We start from the raw sequence: 17,272 nt of genomic DNA on the forward strand, positions 1-17,272 counted from the left end.
CTGTCTTGGTCAGCAATGCAACTGCAGCATGTGCATCCTGCAGCTTAGATGGCTTCCTTTTCTTTCTGTTTTTTCTCTCATCGAGGGATGATCAGGAACAATTTCTGTTCATATTTTGTCTGGAAATGTCCCGAAGAGTGGGTATACTTTTCGTGCTTATTTGGACAAGTCCATGATACATGTATAAATCCATTGCCAGAAAAGGGCTTGCTTGAGAGTTGAGAACCTGTGGCTAAAGTTGTCCCTGTAGGTTTATCGGTGCGTGGCCACCTGTGTTACCTGGCATTCTATGTTCAGTTTTCAATTCTGTGTGCTTATGCTTCTAGCTTCTTTGCTGGTCGTTATCCTTGGTTGTTTTGGGAAATCTGAGAATTCAAAGTAAAAGCAGAGGTGCACCGTAGCATATCAGTAGAGTTTGTAGAGTTTGTAGAGTTTTGGAGCTGTCAGCAATTTCTTGCTCAATTAATTAATTAATGATTGTATTTTTTGTTTGAAAATATATTAAATTAATTATTTATTTATTTTTAATATGTCAGAATAATTTAAAAATACTAAAAAAATTAATTTTAAGCCACACTTTTAAGAGGCCATGGAGCATTTATGTTTCAGTAAAGACTAGTATGGTACCTGCTCATTGCCGGCGATAAGTTTAAAAAATCTATTCAATATTTTAATTAATTTTAAGATTTTAAGTTAATGAGATTAAAATAAATCAACATTAATTGTAGAAATGTTTTAATTGAATGTATATTTTTTTAATAAATCAATTATTCACGAAGCTGCTTTCCTTCAAGAGTTATTAGTGAGACCAATAGAGCATTCATTCGAAAGAGGTTGCTTTCCGATAACATTTTAATCACACATGAGAGCATGCATCTTCTTAGAAATAAGCGCAATGGTTCTTGTGAAATGGCTTTAAAACTTGACATGAGTAAGCGTTCTTGATAGAGTTGAATGCTCTTTTTTTCAGAGCTGCTTATACTCAAGTTGAGTTTTCATGGCATCTGGGTAAACTGGATCATGCAATGAATAACCACTGTTACTTATCATGTAGAGGAATTAGACAGGAAGACCCATTATCGCCATTTTTGTTTCTCTTGTGGGCTGAAGGTCTGACATGCTTGTTGCGCCAAGATGAGTATCTAGACACTGTCTCTCAGTGTCACATCCTCTTTGCAGCTTATTCACATCTCTTTTGTGGTGCTGATGATGTTGAGTGCACTGCTGCCCAGACTGTTAATTTATTGGAGTCAAAACTCTTTTTCAAAGGCCCCGGAATAGATTGGCAAGTTCCTTGCATGTTGGTGCTCAAGACCGTTCTCTAGGGCTTCCATCTACCATTCAAAAGTCAAAACGCTAAACTCTGGCTCATTCCATGCCATGGCCTGAGAAATTGCTCTGAGATTAGTAGCCTGTGGCCACGACAATTCCAATCTACACAGTGCCCTGCTTCAAACTGCGCTCCTCTCTGTGCCCAGACGTAAGCAGAATGGTAGCTAGATTTTGGTGGGGTCAGTGCGATGATGGAAGGAAAACACACTGGTTAAGCTGGCGTTCGTTATACGAGCACAAAGGTCAGGTTGGTATGGGTTTTAAAGATCTTGAGGCGTTTAACTTAGCAATGCTAGCAAAACAAGGATGAAGGTTACAGTTATCTGTTCTTTAAAGGCAAATATTTTCCTTCCAGCTTTTTTCTTAAAAGCTACCACAGCAACCGATCCTTCATTGGGATGGCGAAGTGTATTAATGGGTAGAGAAGCTCTGAATGAAGGTTTAAGATGGTGCAATATTGCCACTGGATGTTTAGTTGATTGTATGGATGATCCTTACTTACTCTGTAAACCTCTTTTCAGGCCAATATCATCACGTCCTCTTCCTAGAACTCTACGCTGAGTGCATGAACTGATTGACTGGAATGTTAGATGCCGGAACGAGTCCTTCTTTTCCTCCTGTCAGGCTTGTATGACATTTCTCTTCTGATGGGAAATACTAGGTGATTCTCGTGTTGTGATTTCGGCTATGAAGAAGAAGAGATGTTTTAACCTCAGTGATCTTCACTTGGTTCTTTTAGAACTTGGAGTGATTGTTCTCTTTCTTGTGCCAAAAGAGCGTGTAATTCGGCTGTTCATGCACAATGCTTTCATTGGTTTTCACTCTTGCGACAATGTTGAAGTTGCTCGGAGATCATGATGCAAAGTCAAACATATTGCAAATATTTTTTATAAATTAAAGCTCATGTGTGTAAAATTCTTCAAATATTAAATATAAAAAAAAATCACAAAAAAAAATCTATTAAAAAAAAGCTTGAAAAACTTATGATCTATGTCATAAGACCGAAATAAACTAATAAAAAAGAAATTGAAGGTGACCACAAACCAATCTTTAAAAAAAATATAGAATAATATAGAGTAATAAAATTGTAAAAGAAAATAAGAAAAATGGCTACCGAATCACATTAACTTCTCAAACTCTTTACCGGTCATTAGATCGGAAGCACCACAAATGGAGAAACCGCAAAGCCCAATCCCCAACAAATCAAACGTTGAAGGATAAAACTGGAAAAAAATCAATCACGCAAAAAAAATATAATTAAAAGAATGAGAGCAAAAATCAAAATAAAAAATAAATTATAGGTCATTATAAAAATTTAAATTGAAAGGTTAAATTGAAAAGAAAAGAATTAACAAAAGAAAAACGAAATCAAAAGAATGAGGGCTAAATTGAAAAAAATAAAAAATAAAATTTGATTGAATGATGAAATTGAAAATTAATAAAACTTTAATAAAAGAGCTAAAAAAAATCAAAAATCAAAAGAATAAGGACCGAATTGAAAAAATAATATATAAAAAATTATAATTTAAGGACAAAATTGAAAACACAAAAAATTTTTATAAAAGGGTCAAGGTTGAAAATAACCAATAAAAAAAATATAAGGACTAAAATTGAAAATTTTAAATAAAAAATGATAAAGGTATACTTTCTATAGAAAAGAGAAAAAAAAAATGATCACCGACAATAAACCATTCATCATCTGTCACCATGTGCAACATCATAAAAAAAAAAAAACATGGTGACGCTTCTAAAGATAAAGCGAAAAAAACGAGTTTGGCCATTGAAAGGCGTCGTAGGTAATGTTACCTACGAGTTGAAGCATAATGAACACATGCCAACATTTTTTTTAATAAAAAATATTCTTCCAAGTTAAAAATACTAGAATACCCTCCATAAACATGAGAATTAAAAAAAAAAAACACAATGTAAAAAAACACAAATACTCCTAGATACATACTTTGTTTTTTTAAAGGGTAAAAACTATTTTTATTTTATTATAAGATATGAAAAACCTAAAAAATCATTGGTCAACAACTCAAATTTTTTTTTACCTTAAGAGGCAAATAAATATTATATTTACTATTTTAAAGTTTTGAAAGATCAAAAATCCTCTTATCAACAATTCTAAAATTTATTTATCTTGGAGGTAAATTTGTTATTTTACTGTAAAATTTTTGAAAATAACTAACATGCCTGAACAATCTTTTAATAATTAGTGGACCTCTAGCAAAGACCAAATCACCCCACAACCACCTCGAGCAAAAATATAATTTCACACTATAGCAATCCAAAATAAACTGGAGCTGCAATGAAAAACCTACACTTTCATTAGCGCACCTTGGCAACCACAACCAGTATAACACATACATTACATGAAAATCGAGTCCATCTCTATTTATTTATGTCCACAACCTCTATACACAGAATTAAACTTTTGTTTTCTATCTATCGTCTGTCCAGCGAAATAACTAACCCCATTAATGGCTCAATAATCTCTACAGACTACTCCCAGCCCCTGTATAGGGAGGTGGTTCATGGATTAACGAGGTAAATCTCTTTCATGGTTCAAACAAAAAATGCATCACACTTCCACCTCAACTTCCATTCGTTAACATGATTATCTTTGAAAGCAAAACAACTACAACACATAGGCTTCAAACGGACAGACCCCATCAGCTGACCATTTTAAAGGGATAACGTGAACAAAGCAAGCGGGGCTTGGTGCTGCCGATGTGCATTCTCACTGGCATCATCCAAAGCGGATCACAATACATGATATATCATCTTTACTCTTTCTGGCCAGTGCCTCAGATGTCAAGCGCTTAGCTGCTGCTTTTGGATCTTTAATTGGTTTCACTAAATCGACTGCCTCCTGATTCTTCATGACCTGCACAAGTGATTCAGTATCATGTATGCTCAATGGAGGGAATTCGGTAATCATGCACAGTTTCATTGCAATTCAGGCCTCTAGCAAAAATCAACGAAGTAAACATATGTGATTCAATGGTTCAGCACATGCTTCCAAACTCCAATGACAGAAAGAATTGTAACTTTCATATGCTAGTGCACCGACAGCGAACTTAGTTCAGAAGTTTCAGCCTAGCAATTCTATACAGATTGAATATTATCTTAGGACAAATTGATGCATTGTGCTCCTTGACTGTCAGTGTCAATTTTGTGCGGGTTTGGAAATGAATAGGGCTTTGATGTGATCCAGCTTGACTCATCTAATTTTAGCAAAGCTCATGCTCAACTCATATTCATGACAAGCCAAGGATGTAGAGGTTGAGCTTGGCATGTAGACAACTTGGCCTTTTTACATTCAGTTGTGGAGTTTAACCTGGGTCCTGCTGCCGTGTAACTGTTAAGGAAGTTGTGAGCACACCAATTACTATGATCATGTCCTACTTGATCATAGTTAATGATACCAGAAAGGGGGGATGGAATTTCAATGGGAATTCTGGATATTTGTATGTTCAACCCTTTAGGGATACAAAAATCACAACTCTATATAAAATCACCACTCTTAACGGGAATGAACAAGGACTTGAACTCCCAAAATTTAAAAGATACAGAAAAATCACCACCTTAGAGATTAGAGTTTAAGATAGCTCATGTCTCAATGGAATCCACCAAAGAGATACAGCACTAAAAATAAGGTGTCAAGCTTAACTTGATTTTCATTAACTCAACAATTCTCTATGCCATTCTCGGATTGTGACATGTATATATAGATGAAACTAACAAGTAAAAGACAAGAAAACATTGACAAGTGAAGAAGTACTTTTCAAATATTAAAAGCCTGCAATAGAAAATTAAGCACCTCGAGTACAAAACCAACAAGTAAAATGACAAAACATGAAACTCTACACCTCGGAGCAAATTTTTATACTTGCTAGCTACAACTTAATATCCAAGGAGACAGATTTTTTTACAAAGCTACCAACATGTGGATTCAAGTCCATTCTAGCCCAAAATGTTGATTTTATTGACATGGCCATTTTTTTACCTAAGCCTACCTCCTCACCAGCATGTAATCTTTAGGCTTAAATCTTCAAGATCCTAGTACTAGCTTGTTGAAAATATGGAAAGGCCATTTTCTGCAACTTTGAGTACCAAATGTGAATTTCCATTTGTTTCTTGTAATACATGTTAAGCTCTTGTGTCAGTTAAGAACTGGGAGATCAGGGACTGAAGAATTTCAGCAGAAGGGTACATTTGTTTTCGAGGACTCTAGTTCGTGCTTAATGCATAAACTTAATAACCAACACATGTCACATTTACATACAACTGTAGACAGCAAATATGAATTAAGGAATGACTTCAAATACTCAACAAAGATGAAAGCCTATTGAACATTGTTGCACATATTATTTTCTGCAGGTGAATGAAAAAATAGAAGTTGACAATTACTGGTGAATACACCAATATTTTCTAACGTGTGATGCAGCAGTTATCAGTTTTGGATATTCAAATTCTAATGGTGAGCCATGTCATTTGAAAGGGTTCTAGGTGTGACCCAACTGAAGTCCCCATTTTTTCTTTGTTTCTAGCAGCAGATTATTTGTTTAATCCTACATCACTCAAACCTCAAATCTTTTTATTTGTTTCTTGTAACAAATGTCTTAAAACCAAATTAAGGTTTGAAACGTCAATTATTTGACCAGGGAGAGTAATTCGAGCTTAAAGGACGAGAAAGGAATGTGGAAAAAGAAAGGAAAGCAAGAACTTTGAGAGTTCTTTTGTTAAGTTACCAAGCTAAAACACCAACACCGTTACATGGACAGTTTTAACAATGCTCACCAAGAATCGCTCCCATATTGGCAAAGTATAGTTCTTGGTTAAATTCCCCAAATAACTTTACCTAGCTCAAGGCTTCCTATCTGCTAAACAGTGTTCCTGTTATCACTACCATGTCAGTTACATTCATGCTGGGCTAGGAGAGCTACTTATCAAAAAATAATTGGAAACTCAACCATCACAAACTCCTAAGTAATATGCATGATCTGATTATTTAAGAAGTAAGAATTAATTAGGAAACAGTTAAGGGTGGGACAAGCATCTGATCCATCCTGGGCCCAAAACAAGTTCTCTTTATTCAAATTTTCTGGAAAATTACGTCATTTCCACTGCAGAGTAAACTAAAATCCATCAAACATCGCCTCCAAAATGTAAATTGCCCGAGTAGTTTTAACTGCCCCCTTCTCTAAGCTATTACATCTCTTGTTTTTTTTTTCTTTTTTACCAACTAGTTTCTTCTGTAATCTAAATTTTTAAACCTCAATCTATAAATCAACATCGATAAAGATAATCAAATCCTCCTTGAAAATTTGACATACTATAATCAAAGCAACCTAACTACAAATTAAAATCAATCCCACCCCTTAACATGTTCGAAGAAATTCCAAAAACATGCTGAAATGGCCAGGAGACATGGTAAAAACTTCATGATAAGTTTCTTAAAATTGTCAACTGTTCTTAAATAAGTATATCCAGGTGATATCACAAGGATGCATACTCTGAAAATGGATTTACTAAATTGAATATCATCTAAGATCCCTGATTCCATAATTCCACTATGTACCTCATCATTGTTTTCTGTTTACTTATTCAACCCATCCTTTTGTCAGCTAATCCTTCCTATAAATCAATTAATTTCCATGTCAATCACATAAATTTAATTCATCTGCTGATAGAAGATAATATTTTGGGTTAACACACCGACAGTCTTAAGTTCCTAGGTCCGCCACCAACTAAATGTAGTCTGGTGTCAACATGACAACAAGTGTCACGATAAGTAGGATCATTTCATACATGGTTGGAAAACAAATAACAAAAAAACAAACACCATGGAATAGATTGCATGATGATGCACAAATTCAAAAACTAGAAGTTATAGATATAGTATAATGACTGACCTTCCACAATCCGTCGCTTGCTAAGATAAAAAACTCCATATTTGATTCTATAGGTACATGTCTTACATCAGGCTCTGAACTTAAATGCGCTTTAAGGCTATGATCCCCAAAAGCTCGTGCAACTGCAAGTTGGCCATTGACTCTAGGTACATCACCTGGAGAAATTATTAGTTTATTCAGTAAGAAGAATAAGTGCAACCAAGCCATCTTGTAATGAGATTAGAGTGGTGCAATAAGTTTATACAACGGAAATGACAGCCCAATTAATTATGTGCGCATTATAGTAGCAAACACAGTCGGCAAAATGTTCCCACCAAAAGAAAAAAAGAGTCTTGAAAGTGATAAAAAACGGTGATATGTTACCAGGAAGGGCTGTGACAAAGCCACCCTTTTTCTCAATCTTTTTTCTTTCAGTGTGTGGTTCATGGTCCACTGTAAGTTGATTAGCACAGCCTCCTTCACAAACAACAGCTCTAGAGTCACCAACATTTGCAATCCATAGGTCTTTGCCGTCGATTAAAATTGCAGTGACAGCGGTGGAGCCACCAGGTCCTAATTCCATTGCGTTCTCCAAAATAAAATTATCAGTGGAGCGATAAGCATTCTTAATGGCAGTGGTGGGATCTTTCCAGAAATTGGGCTGCAAGCATCATCGCAATTCACAGGCAAATAAGAGAGTGAAAGGAATCATAACAACAAAAACAATAACAACAACAACAGAGATAGGATGGATGGAAGGACCTCGTCAAGTATGTTGTTGAAAAGGTTATCTTTCAAATAACTAGGGACACGATCGCCAAGATGACCATCGAAGATGGCAAATAAACCAAGCTCGTGATTCTTCTTTTTCCTGTATTCAGCGACGTGGTAGTCCTCCATGTCATGACCAGACTTGCCCTCGACCAAGTGGAAGCCATGGGACAATTTCTTAGTGGAAGATTTACTTTTGCCTTTACCAGAACAGTCTGAAGAAGATGAAGAACTGAGACAGGCACCACACTGCAATCAATCAATTAATCAATTGACGGGTCAAAATGTTTCTTTTTCCCCATTCCATCCGATCCCATCCCACAGAAGCCAAATAATATTCATTGTGGAATTGTGATCATATGTAAACAGCTGATAAGAGATATTCTTTTAAGAAAAAGGAAAGAAAAGAAAGAAGCTTTTTGGAAGGAACTCGATCCATATCATCCATCATAAATAGTTGGGTTCGTTGAATTAATAAAAAATAAATCAAATCCAAGATGGTTACAAGAAAGACAAGAGTGATAAAAGAAGAGGGTGCAGCATCTGGGATTAAAAAACAATACATGCGAGAGAGAGTTTAAAGCTAGATGATACCTTTAACTTGTTAAAGACGGAGGTGGAGGTGTGAGACTGAGAAGCACCTGCTGCGGCAACTGATTCTCTACTCATCGTACTTATACTTGTCTGTGCCTCTGCCTTTCAATCTATCTATCTCAAAACAGATGATATGATATGGTCCTCCTCCTCCTCCTCCCCCTCCTCTTCCTAATATTAGCGTTTCTTGATAGATACAGATACCGCGCGCATATATGTATATGTAGTAAAATCAAATCAAATCAAAGAAAAGGGAGTGATTGGGGCTGAAATTCTTGTCCAACCAACCAACCAAATCTAATCAAATACAAGGCTGGTTCTGGTGCTGGGGTTGTTGTCTGGATACATGAAATTGTGATGATGACTTGGACGCAGCGACTGTTTGCCAATCCCCGGGTCAGCTCTGAGAGATAAGAAGGAAGAAAAGACAGGAATGATTATCTCCTCGTGTTCTTGTTCTGAGTCTTCTGCGAGGCAGGAAAGGGAGGAGCTTGCGTTGCGTTTACCAAATGAAAAAACTTCTGTTTCTTTCTTCAATGACGCGGCCGTCAAACAAGCTCAAACTCAACTCTTTTAACATTTTCTCCTCTCTCATCAATAATATTATTATTAATAATTTACAAATTAGAGAGAGAGAGAGAGGGGCAAGACTCCTCGTCACAGAGCATACACATGTCACACCATCATCAGTCAGTCAAAGAAAGACAGCTAATGAATCATCTCCACACACTTTTCCTTTCATTCACACCTTCTAATTTCTATGCCTGTTTACATCTTAATCCTCAAATTATGTTGTATCTGAATTGGTACCCCCGAGCTCCAACCACCCTGTGGTAAATAAATTGATGCGAGTCTCGAGGGACGGCGTGCCGCACGCGGTTTCGGATGTGGAATTTTCTCAATTTCTATTCATCTTGATCTAGCCACAGCAACGACAAAACAGTTCTCGTCTACGGGTGTCCTTTGAGGTATGGTTAAAAACAAAATAAAAAACATATATTTTTATGTTTTAGATATTGTTACTGTACAAAAGAGATATACAAGATAAAAAAAAAATTAACTATCTAGGTGGTGGTCAAGTGGTAAGAGTTTGGCATCAAGAGGTTTGCTTACTCTGTGGTCTCAGGTTCGAACCATGTGGTTGCTCATATAATGGCCACTGGAGGCTTACATGGTCGTTAACTTCAGGGCCCGTGGGATTAGTCGAGGTGCACGCAAGCTGGCCCGGACACCCACGTTAAACTAAAAAAAAAATTATATTTGATAATGATGTTGAAAAAAAAAATTATATATTTTAAATTTATTTTACTCTTAATATATATTATTGTCATATTTATTTTTCACTACATTTTATATTAAATATTAAAATTAATAATATTATAATAAATATATTAAAAAAACTAAGATTAACTTGACGGATGACCTATAATTTGAATTTTGTTTTGGATAACTTTCAATTCAAATTTACTGTTAGCTCCACTTATAACTTATAACTTGGGTTTTGTTTAGGATAAATATTTAAATTAAATTTCAAGATTATAATAATAATTTTAAAATCAGAATATTCAACTCCACTTGACGTGTTAGCTCCACTTGTAACCTAACTTGTGTTCAAGAATAACTCCTGATTGAATTTTAAAATTAGGATAAGGTCTATTATTAAAAAAAAAAAAAAAAGAAATCAAGAGTAGAATATTCTGATTTTTTTTTTTTTTATGATACAAAGAGGTTTGACAATTTGAGCGGGTGGACTCCACCGTCCTTGATTCTAAGAAAAAAAAATCGTTCTTGTCGTCTTTCCTGGAACCTTCCCATCACGATGACCGATATTAACTTTTCATTTTGATTTTTGTTTTGTTTTTCAGTTGTCTTTCTTCTTTCCTTTTTTTTTTTTTCTAATTTCGGTTTTTTAAAAAAAAATCATGTTTTTTTATGTGGTTTTTTAAAATAATTTTTTTAATTTTTATTTAAATTAATATATTTCCTCTCTGGTTTTTTTATTTTTGTATTTAGTATTGTTTAAACAGGAGTTGTATTTTTAATTATTGTATATGTATTTAATTTTTATATTTTAGTATTTTTGTTTGTATTTAATTTTTTAAATTACATCACCACATAAGAGTTAGCGTGGTTATGGACTGTTTGAGGTTGCGGTACAGTTCATGTTTTATAATTTTAAAAAAATTAATCGTTTAAAATTAAATTTTTTTTTATTTTCAGATCATTTAGATGTGTTGATATTAAAAATAATTTTTAAAAAATTTTATTTTAATATATTTTTAAACTAAAACAATTTAAAAAATAATTTTTATCGGATTTCTAAACACCATGGTGTTGTCGATCGAAAGCAATCTTCACAATATAGAAAAAGACTTGATGCAACAAAATCAAATAGAATTAATATATAGTTTTGCTTGTGAAAGCTGACATAAGGAATTTATTGATAAACGAGTGGAGCATCGAACAAGTTACTGACAAAGAACACAATTTTGGAAATCAAGAACTCGCGTAGAGGAGGAAAAAAAAAAGATTTATCCATAACTTAAGTTTCTCGATGGAGCTTTTTTCTTCTCATCGTAAAAAAAAAAAAAAGGCTAACGTTGTTAACCTTTTTTTATCATAAAAAAATTTGACTGCAAACGGAAAATTTTATGCATGTACTCAATAAAATAAATTAAAATTATATGTATTAATAAATGATAATAAATATATTGATTTTAATTAAAAATTAAGTCAAAAAATTAAGATAAAGAAGCTATTTCTTATTGGGGGAGGGGGGGTGAATATTTATTTCAATTTGAAATTAAATACTTCAATTTTTAATTGATTTGAATCAATAAAATTAAATTTTATTTTGTTAAATTAAACATTAACTCAATGTCGAAACTTATTCTTAATATCATAAGAGCCTCATATAAAATCAACCGCAATAAAACATTAAACATAAAACCAATCGAGTTTAATATAAAATAATTAAATTGAAAATAAAAAAACCAAGTGACAAAAAATTAAAGAAAGAAAAAAGAAGACATTGTAGGTAAATATTGCAACCTCCAATGAACTGTGTCTTTATCCTATGTTTTGTTTTCATTTTTTTTTTAATATTTTTTTATCTCATATTGTCTCGCATGTTTATAATTTCAAATATTATTTCATTGTTTACCAAGCATTAATTTTACAAATAAAACTGAACTACGATTGTAGTAGAAAGCTAAAGGACTTAGAGAATAATTTTTTTTTATATGGTTGATTGTTTATATAAATATTGTTTTCACCCTAATTTTTTAGAAGTTTTTTTTTTCATCTCATATTGTCTCGCATGTTTATAATTCCAAATATTATTTTATCATTTACCAAGCATTACTTTTACAAAATTGAACTATGATTGTTAAATAGAAAGCTAGAGGACTTGAGAATAAATTTTTTTATGTGGTTGACTGTTTATATAAATATTGTTTTCACCCTAAATTTTTTTAAAAAATTTATAAAATCCCTTAGTTCTACTTGTAATTAATGGAATTTATAAATTTTACCCCTAACTTCATTTCATCATGTCAAGTCTTGGGTGGCATCGCAACTCGCAAGACAACTGCTAGTAGAGGAGAGATGGGGGGTAGTTGGATTCTGGCTTTTCGAGTTTTGGAAGATTTTGGGTTTCATAGTGGTTTTTTTTTTAGCTTTTGGAGACCATAGATTGATTAAATAAGGTTACAAGGTTGTTCCTTATGTGTAGGTCAAAAATAGATTCAAAAATAGTTTTTGAATTGAAAATACAAGATCCATGTTTTTCTAGCTACCATAGTGGCTGTATTCTTGGCAATAATAGATGACGCACCGTTTATTTTTTGGCAAAGAATAGGGCGCACAATGTGTCGCCCGCCCCATTATCTTTATAAAAACAATTAAAGCCCACGTGCAGGCCTTTTCTTTGTGGACCAGGTGCTAGGCCTCGCTTACCCACAACTGCTGACCTCGCTCTTTACTTTAAAAAAAAATATTGCTTTTTATATGTTTTTAAAAAATATTTTTTGCATTTATGTTTTGATTAATACTCATTCTCTATGATTTTCTTGGTTTATTTAGCGTTTTGAAATAACAATATTTTTAATTATATTAAGTGTGTTTAGTATTTCTTTTACGAGGTTGGTGTGATTCATCTATAATTTTTATGTATACATAGATTAAACTTATTTTTAAAAATAAAAACATTTATTTTTTTACAATATTTTTAATGTGTAGCCTTGAATGAAATTTTTTCCTTTTATTTTATTCAGTAAATTTTAAGTGTATGTCAATTTTTGTTATAGATTGATCTTCATAAATAGATTCATTAAACACAACTGAATAAATGATCCAATTTTTCCATTTCTCCGGTTTCTCTTTTGGTTATCGTTAATGATTTTTTTTATTTACATATATGATTATCGGTTTATTTGATTAGATATTTACATGATTTTTTTTTTGCATGATCTTTTTCATTTATACTTTGGATTTTTTTTAGAAAATAGCTTGCATACCGAGGGGTTTTTTTAAAAAAAATATGACTCGTGGTAGTGCGTAGGTCAAATAGCTAGTTATGCAATAAAATAAAACAATTTGGATGGTTTTACTAGGGACTACACTAATCATTTGAACATTGTGTTTTTTTTATTTTTGCATCTAAGTCTTTTTTTTTATTCTGATTATTGGTTTTTTTTTTAAGTTATATTTGCATGGTTTTTATGGATTTAGATTTATTTCAATTTGCAAGCTCTTACATATATGATTTATCAAGAAACATTATGATAATTACCACCTTTGGGTGGGGTGGGGGGGCATCATTTAGATTTTGGTGCGGAGAAGTTCGTTTTCCTTCTTGAAGTTTCAGTTTATATATTGTTTGATCTTTGTTATTTTACAATTCAATCATAAACTTTATTTATTTTACGTTATAGTCCTTAAATGTTGAAAGATGAAAGAGAAAATGTTTGGATAGCCACTTTTCGACCTTGAAAATACCACTTTTCGTGTCAATAGTTTTATATTTTTTATAGGAGTTTAATGGAGATGGTGTTGCCCTCCAACCATGCTGAAAAAACATATCCAATTTGTAAGCATTTTTTAATTCACTTAATTTTCCATTTTATAGTTATTAGAGGGTGTTTTAGATTGAAAATGAGTTTATTGAGATTTTTATGGTGTTTTCATGTGAAAATAAGTTGAAATTTTGATTTTTGAGGATAAAAAACATGAAGTTGATTTTTTGTTAACTAAAGATGATCGAAATTTTGTCCAGTACATGATCAGTCATCTGCCAGAACAAAACAAATATCATCTTCCACAATAGATGAGCAAACAAACGCGCCATTTGCTTCTTTTTTTTTTGTTTGATGTGAATGTCCGGGCCAGCTTGCGCGCACCTCGACTAATCCCACGAGCCCTGGAGTTAACGACCATGTAAACCTCCAGAGACTCTAAGGTTTGTGGGACTCGAACCAGTGACCTCTAGAGAGCAAACTCAGGACCTGTTCAGTTAAGGTACACCCTTTAAGGTTGCCATTTGTTTTTCTATATGGTGAGGGGATGACGCTTCAAAAAAAACTAATTAGCAGGCGCACTTGGTCTTTCTCATGCCTTGCCATATACGTAGGCTTGGCAATTTTTCTTACTTTTATTATTATTTCTTATTTAAATTTTAATTAATATTGGCTCTCTTTTCTTTTTAGTTTATTTTTAACTAATATCATCTCTTTTATTTTTTAAATTTCTTAGTTCACCTTTTTAAAATAATAATTAATTTTTTGATTACTTTTTAAAGTTTTTCAAAGGGATTATTGTAATTTTCCTTTAAACTTTTTTTATATACTTTATATACATAGATTATATTTATATGATTCCTTTATGAAAATGAAAATCATTTATTCTTAACAACCAAGTTACATATATCTATCTTTTATTTTTACTAGGAAAATCAGTTTTTCGCTTTGATATTTACAATAACAACTTTTTTTGATTTATTAGTTCATGTATATTTTATTTATTTTATTAAGTGTAAACATCATCTTTCTATTTTTCAATTAAAAAAATCATGATACTCGAAAACACATTTATTACACCTACACTTTCTCAATTTATTCTATTAAGTGTAAGCAATATTTTTCTATTTCTTAATTAAAAAAATCATGACACTCAAAAATATATTTGTAAGATAACACTTGCTTTTTTTATATTAAAAATTAACTTGAAATCTTATATGTTACGTAACGTAACGTGATCATAAGATTAGTTCTATAATTAAAAGAGGTTAGGGTTACCTATAAAGATCAATGTGCAGTCTCTTATGGTTTCACTATGGATTGCACTATACAATCCATATTGGTCCACTTTTTTGCATCCTTTGAATTAAAGTAATCAAACTTTATTTATTTTCAATTTCACCCCTTCATGTTATGTTGGCATAATTTTACATTTTAGGAATTGTTTTGATTTGCATACTCTTTTACATCCGAGGTGTCATAAAATATTCTAACATTAAATTATAGATCGATTTTACCAAATAGAATTTTATATTATAGTTTAAAAAATCAAACAATATGGACAAAAACAAGCATAAGAAAAAAAGATCCCTTTTTGTTTTTACTATTCAAAGGGTATGGAAAATTTCATTTTAATCCTTGAAGTTTTTGCTAAACTAGACGTGGTCCTTGTTGTTTTAGGTTATTATATATTGACTCTAAACTTAAATTTTTTTTACATTCCAATCCCTAAATATTGAGGAAGAGAGAGAAAGTCGCCAAAAAATAAAAGAGATAGCTACATTCTGACCATAAAAGGATAAATTTTGGTGTTAATAGGTTCGTTTTATAGATGGTAGTTTAATGGATATAATATTACCCTTCAAACATTCCAAAAAAAATGCAGATCAAGGCCTATAATGTGGTTTTTTTTTATTCAATTTGATTTTTTACTTTTAGAGTGATTAGAGGGAGTGTTTGAATTGAGATCGGACTTATTAAGATTTCTAAGATGTTTTAAACGGTATTTTCATGTGAAAAACAAGTTAAAAAATAAAGTTTGAAGGTACTAAAGTTAGCCTTGATTTTTCAGCTACTTGGGATTGCTGGAATTATTATTATTATTATTATTATTATAATACCAGAGGATGCATTGTCTACTATAATTGTTTTTATTTTCTTAACTTAGGTGAGCTAAGGACACATTATCCACTCACTTGACTGATCGTCTTAAGTATACGAGCGTAGTTCAGGCCTAAGAGCAACTCCAACGCAAGAGCTAAATGGAGAGTAAAAAATAAAAAAGTAATATTTTGACTTTTCTTTACTTGTTTTTAATGCTCAAAGGGAATAGCTAAACAAAATGTTAAAATGACTTTTCTTTCTCACAAATGTTATTCCTACATATCTCTTTAAAAAGTCAAAACCAACAAAGTGAGGCCAACAAAAAAATAAACCAATTAAATGTAGCCATGTGGAAAAAAATAACATCAAAATCATTAAAAAAAATAAAACATTTATTTATTCCACTCCAATATAATTTGGCTTTTCAAATAGCTTTTTTCCATTTGAGTATATATGATAAAAGAAGCTATATTTGTACTATTCAATATGCTATTTTATCAATTTAACTCTTTAAAATAGTATTTCTCATTAGAGATCTCTAAGCGTGCCTAAACTTTCATCTTTAGAGACCACCCGCAATATGCCTTGTCTCTTTGGCCCACAAAAGCTTTTTTTGTTTTTTTTATAAAATAGATCCCATGTTTTTTATGGTAATATTTTCAATGACTTCTTTAATAATTACATATAAGTCTAATAAAGCACATGAATTCAATAAAAATATATATTTTTTATTTTTTTATATGGTTTTCATGAATTAATTATTCTTTTATTTTTTTCATACCACCCCTTGAAAATATTATCTCTCCTGTTTTTAAAGTTTTTAGTTTTAACTATTTCTTTATAGTAATAAATATTTTTGATGATTTTTATAATTTCATAATAATTCTTATAATCTCATCATAAGAGATTATTGTAATTTATCTTTATTCTTTTTATATTATTCATAGAAAATCATATATGCTTAACCGCCATAGTAAATCTTCAAAATAAATGAAATAAAATATATATAAAATAAAAAAAAAGCGAGGTAAAATATTTATATCTATTTTTTTTTATTTTTTACTATTAAAATTATTTTTTTATCTTAATATTTAATTAGCATTCATAATTTTTTTATATAATTTATCAGTTAATTTTTTTTTTGTTCAATTCATTCTATGAAACATATACATCATTTTTCCATTTCACAACTAACAAATTTCGTGTCAGCGCCTTCTTCCCTTGCGTGCAAAATTAACTTGAAATAAATTTTTTATCCGATATGTTGCCTAAAAAAGGATAATTTGTTTAGATGCTACCAAGAATGTGTTTGTTGAAGAGGAGCACGCGCGGCATCAACTTCTGAAAGATAAATCTCTTGTAAATGAAGAAATCACACTCCTATTTTGATTATTCCTAATTAAGGATTATTTGCAATCATTGTGTCTTTGCTGCCACCTTCCTTGCCTTTTCAAATTAATTACCGTAGCAACTAGTATGGTCAGACTGATGATTGTTTCACGTTTCCCTCCATGGAAACTCTATCTTCAAAGAAAATCCTCTCCTTTTGGAAGATTCATG

At 31.8% G+C, this 17,272-nt stretch overlaps 1 protein-coding gene across 2 annotated transcripts; it reads right to left on the minus strand.

Moving 5' to 3' along the window:
- Positions 1-3,636: 3,636 nt before the first annotated feature.
- LOC7487241 (probable protein phosphatase 2C 44) lies at positions 3,637-9,182 on the minus strand. Of its 2 annotated transcripts, none has more exons than XM_024603666.2 (5): positions 8,595-9,182; positions 7,992-8,249; positions 7,614-7,890; positions 7,251-7,405; positions 3,637-4,219 (listed from the first exon to the last, which is right to left on the minus strand). In XM_024603666.2, exons 1-5 carry the CDS (start codon positions 8,667-8,669, stop codon positions 4,082-4,084), a joined length of 903 nt encoding a protein of 300 aa, XP_024459434.2. In that variant the 5' UTR covers positions 8,670-9,182; the 3' UTR covers positions 3,637-4,081. The 2 variants fall into 2 exon arrangements, with proteins under 2 accessions (XP_024459434.2, XP_024459435.2); XM_024603667.2 differs by having other exon boundaries at positions 7,992-8,232; positions 8,595-9,181.
- Between the last annotated feature and the right edge of the window lie 8,090 nt (positions 9,183-17,272).

This window comes from Populus trichocarpa, chromosome 6 (genome assembly GCF_000002775.5).
Source record: "Populus trichocarpa isolate Nisqually-1 chromosome 6, P.trichocarpa_v4.1, whole genome shotgun sequence".
Taxonomy (NCBI): domain Eukaryota; kingdom Viridiplantae; phylum Streptophyta; class Magnoliopsida; order Malpighiales; family Salicaceae; genus Populus; species Populus trichocarpa.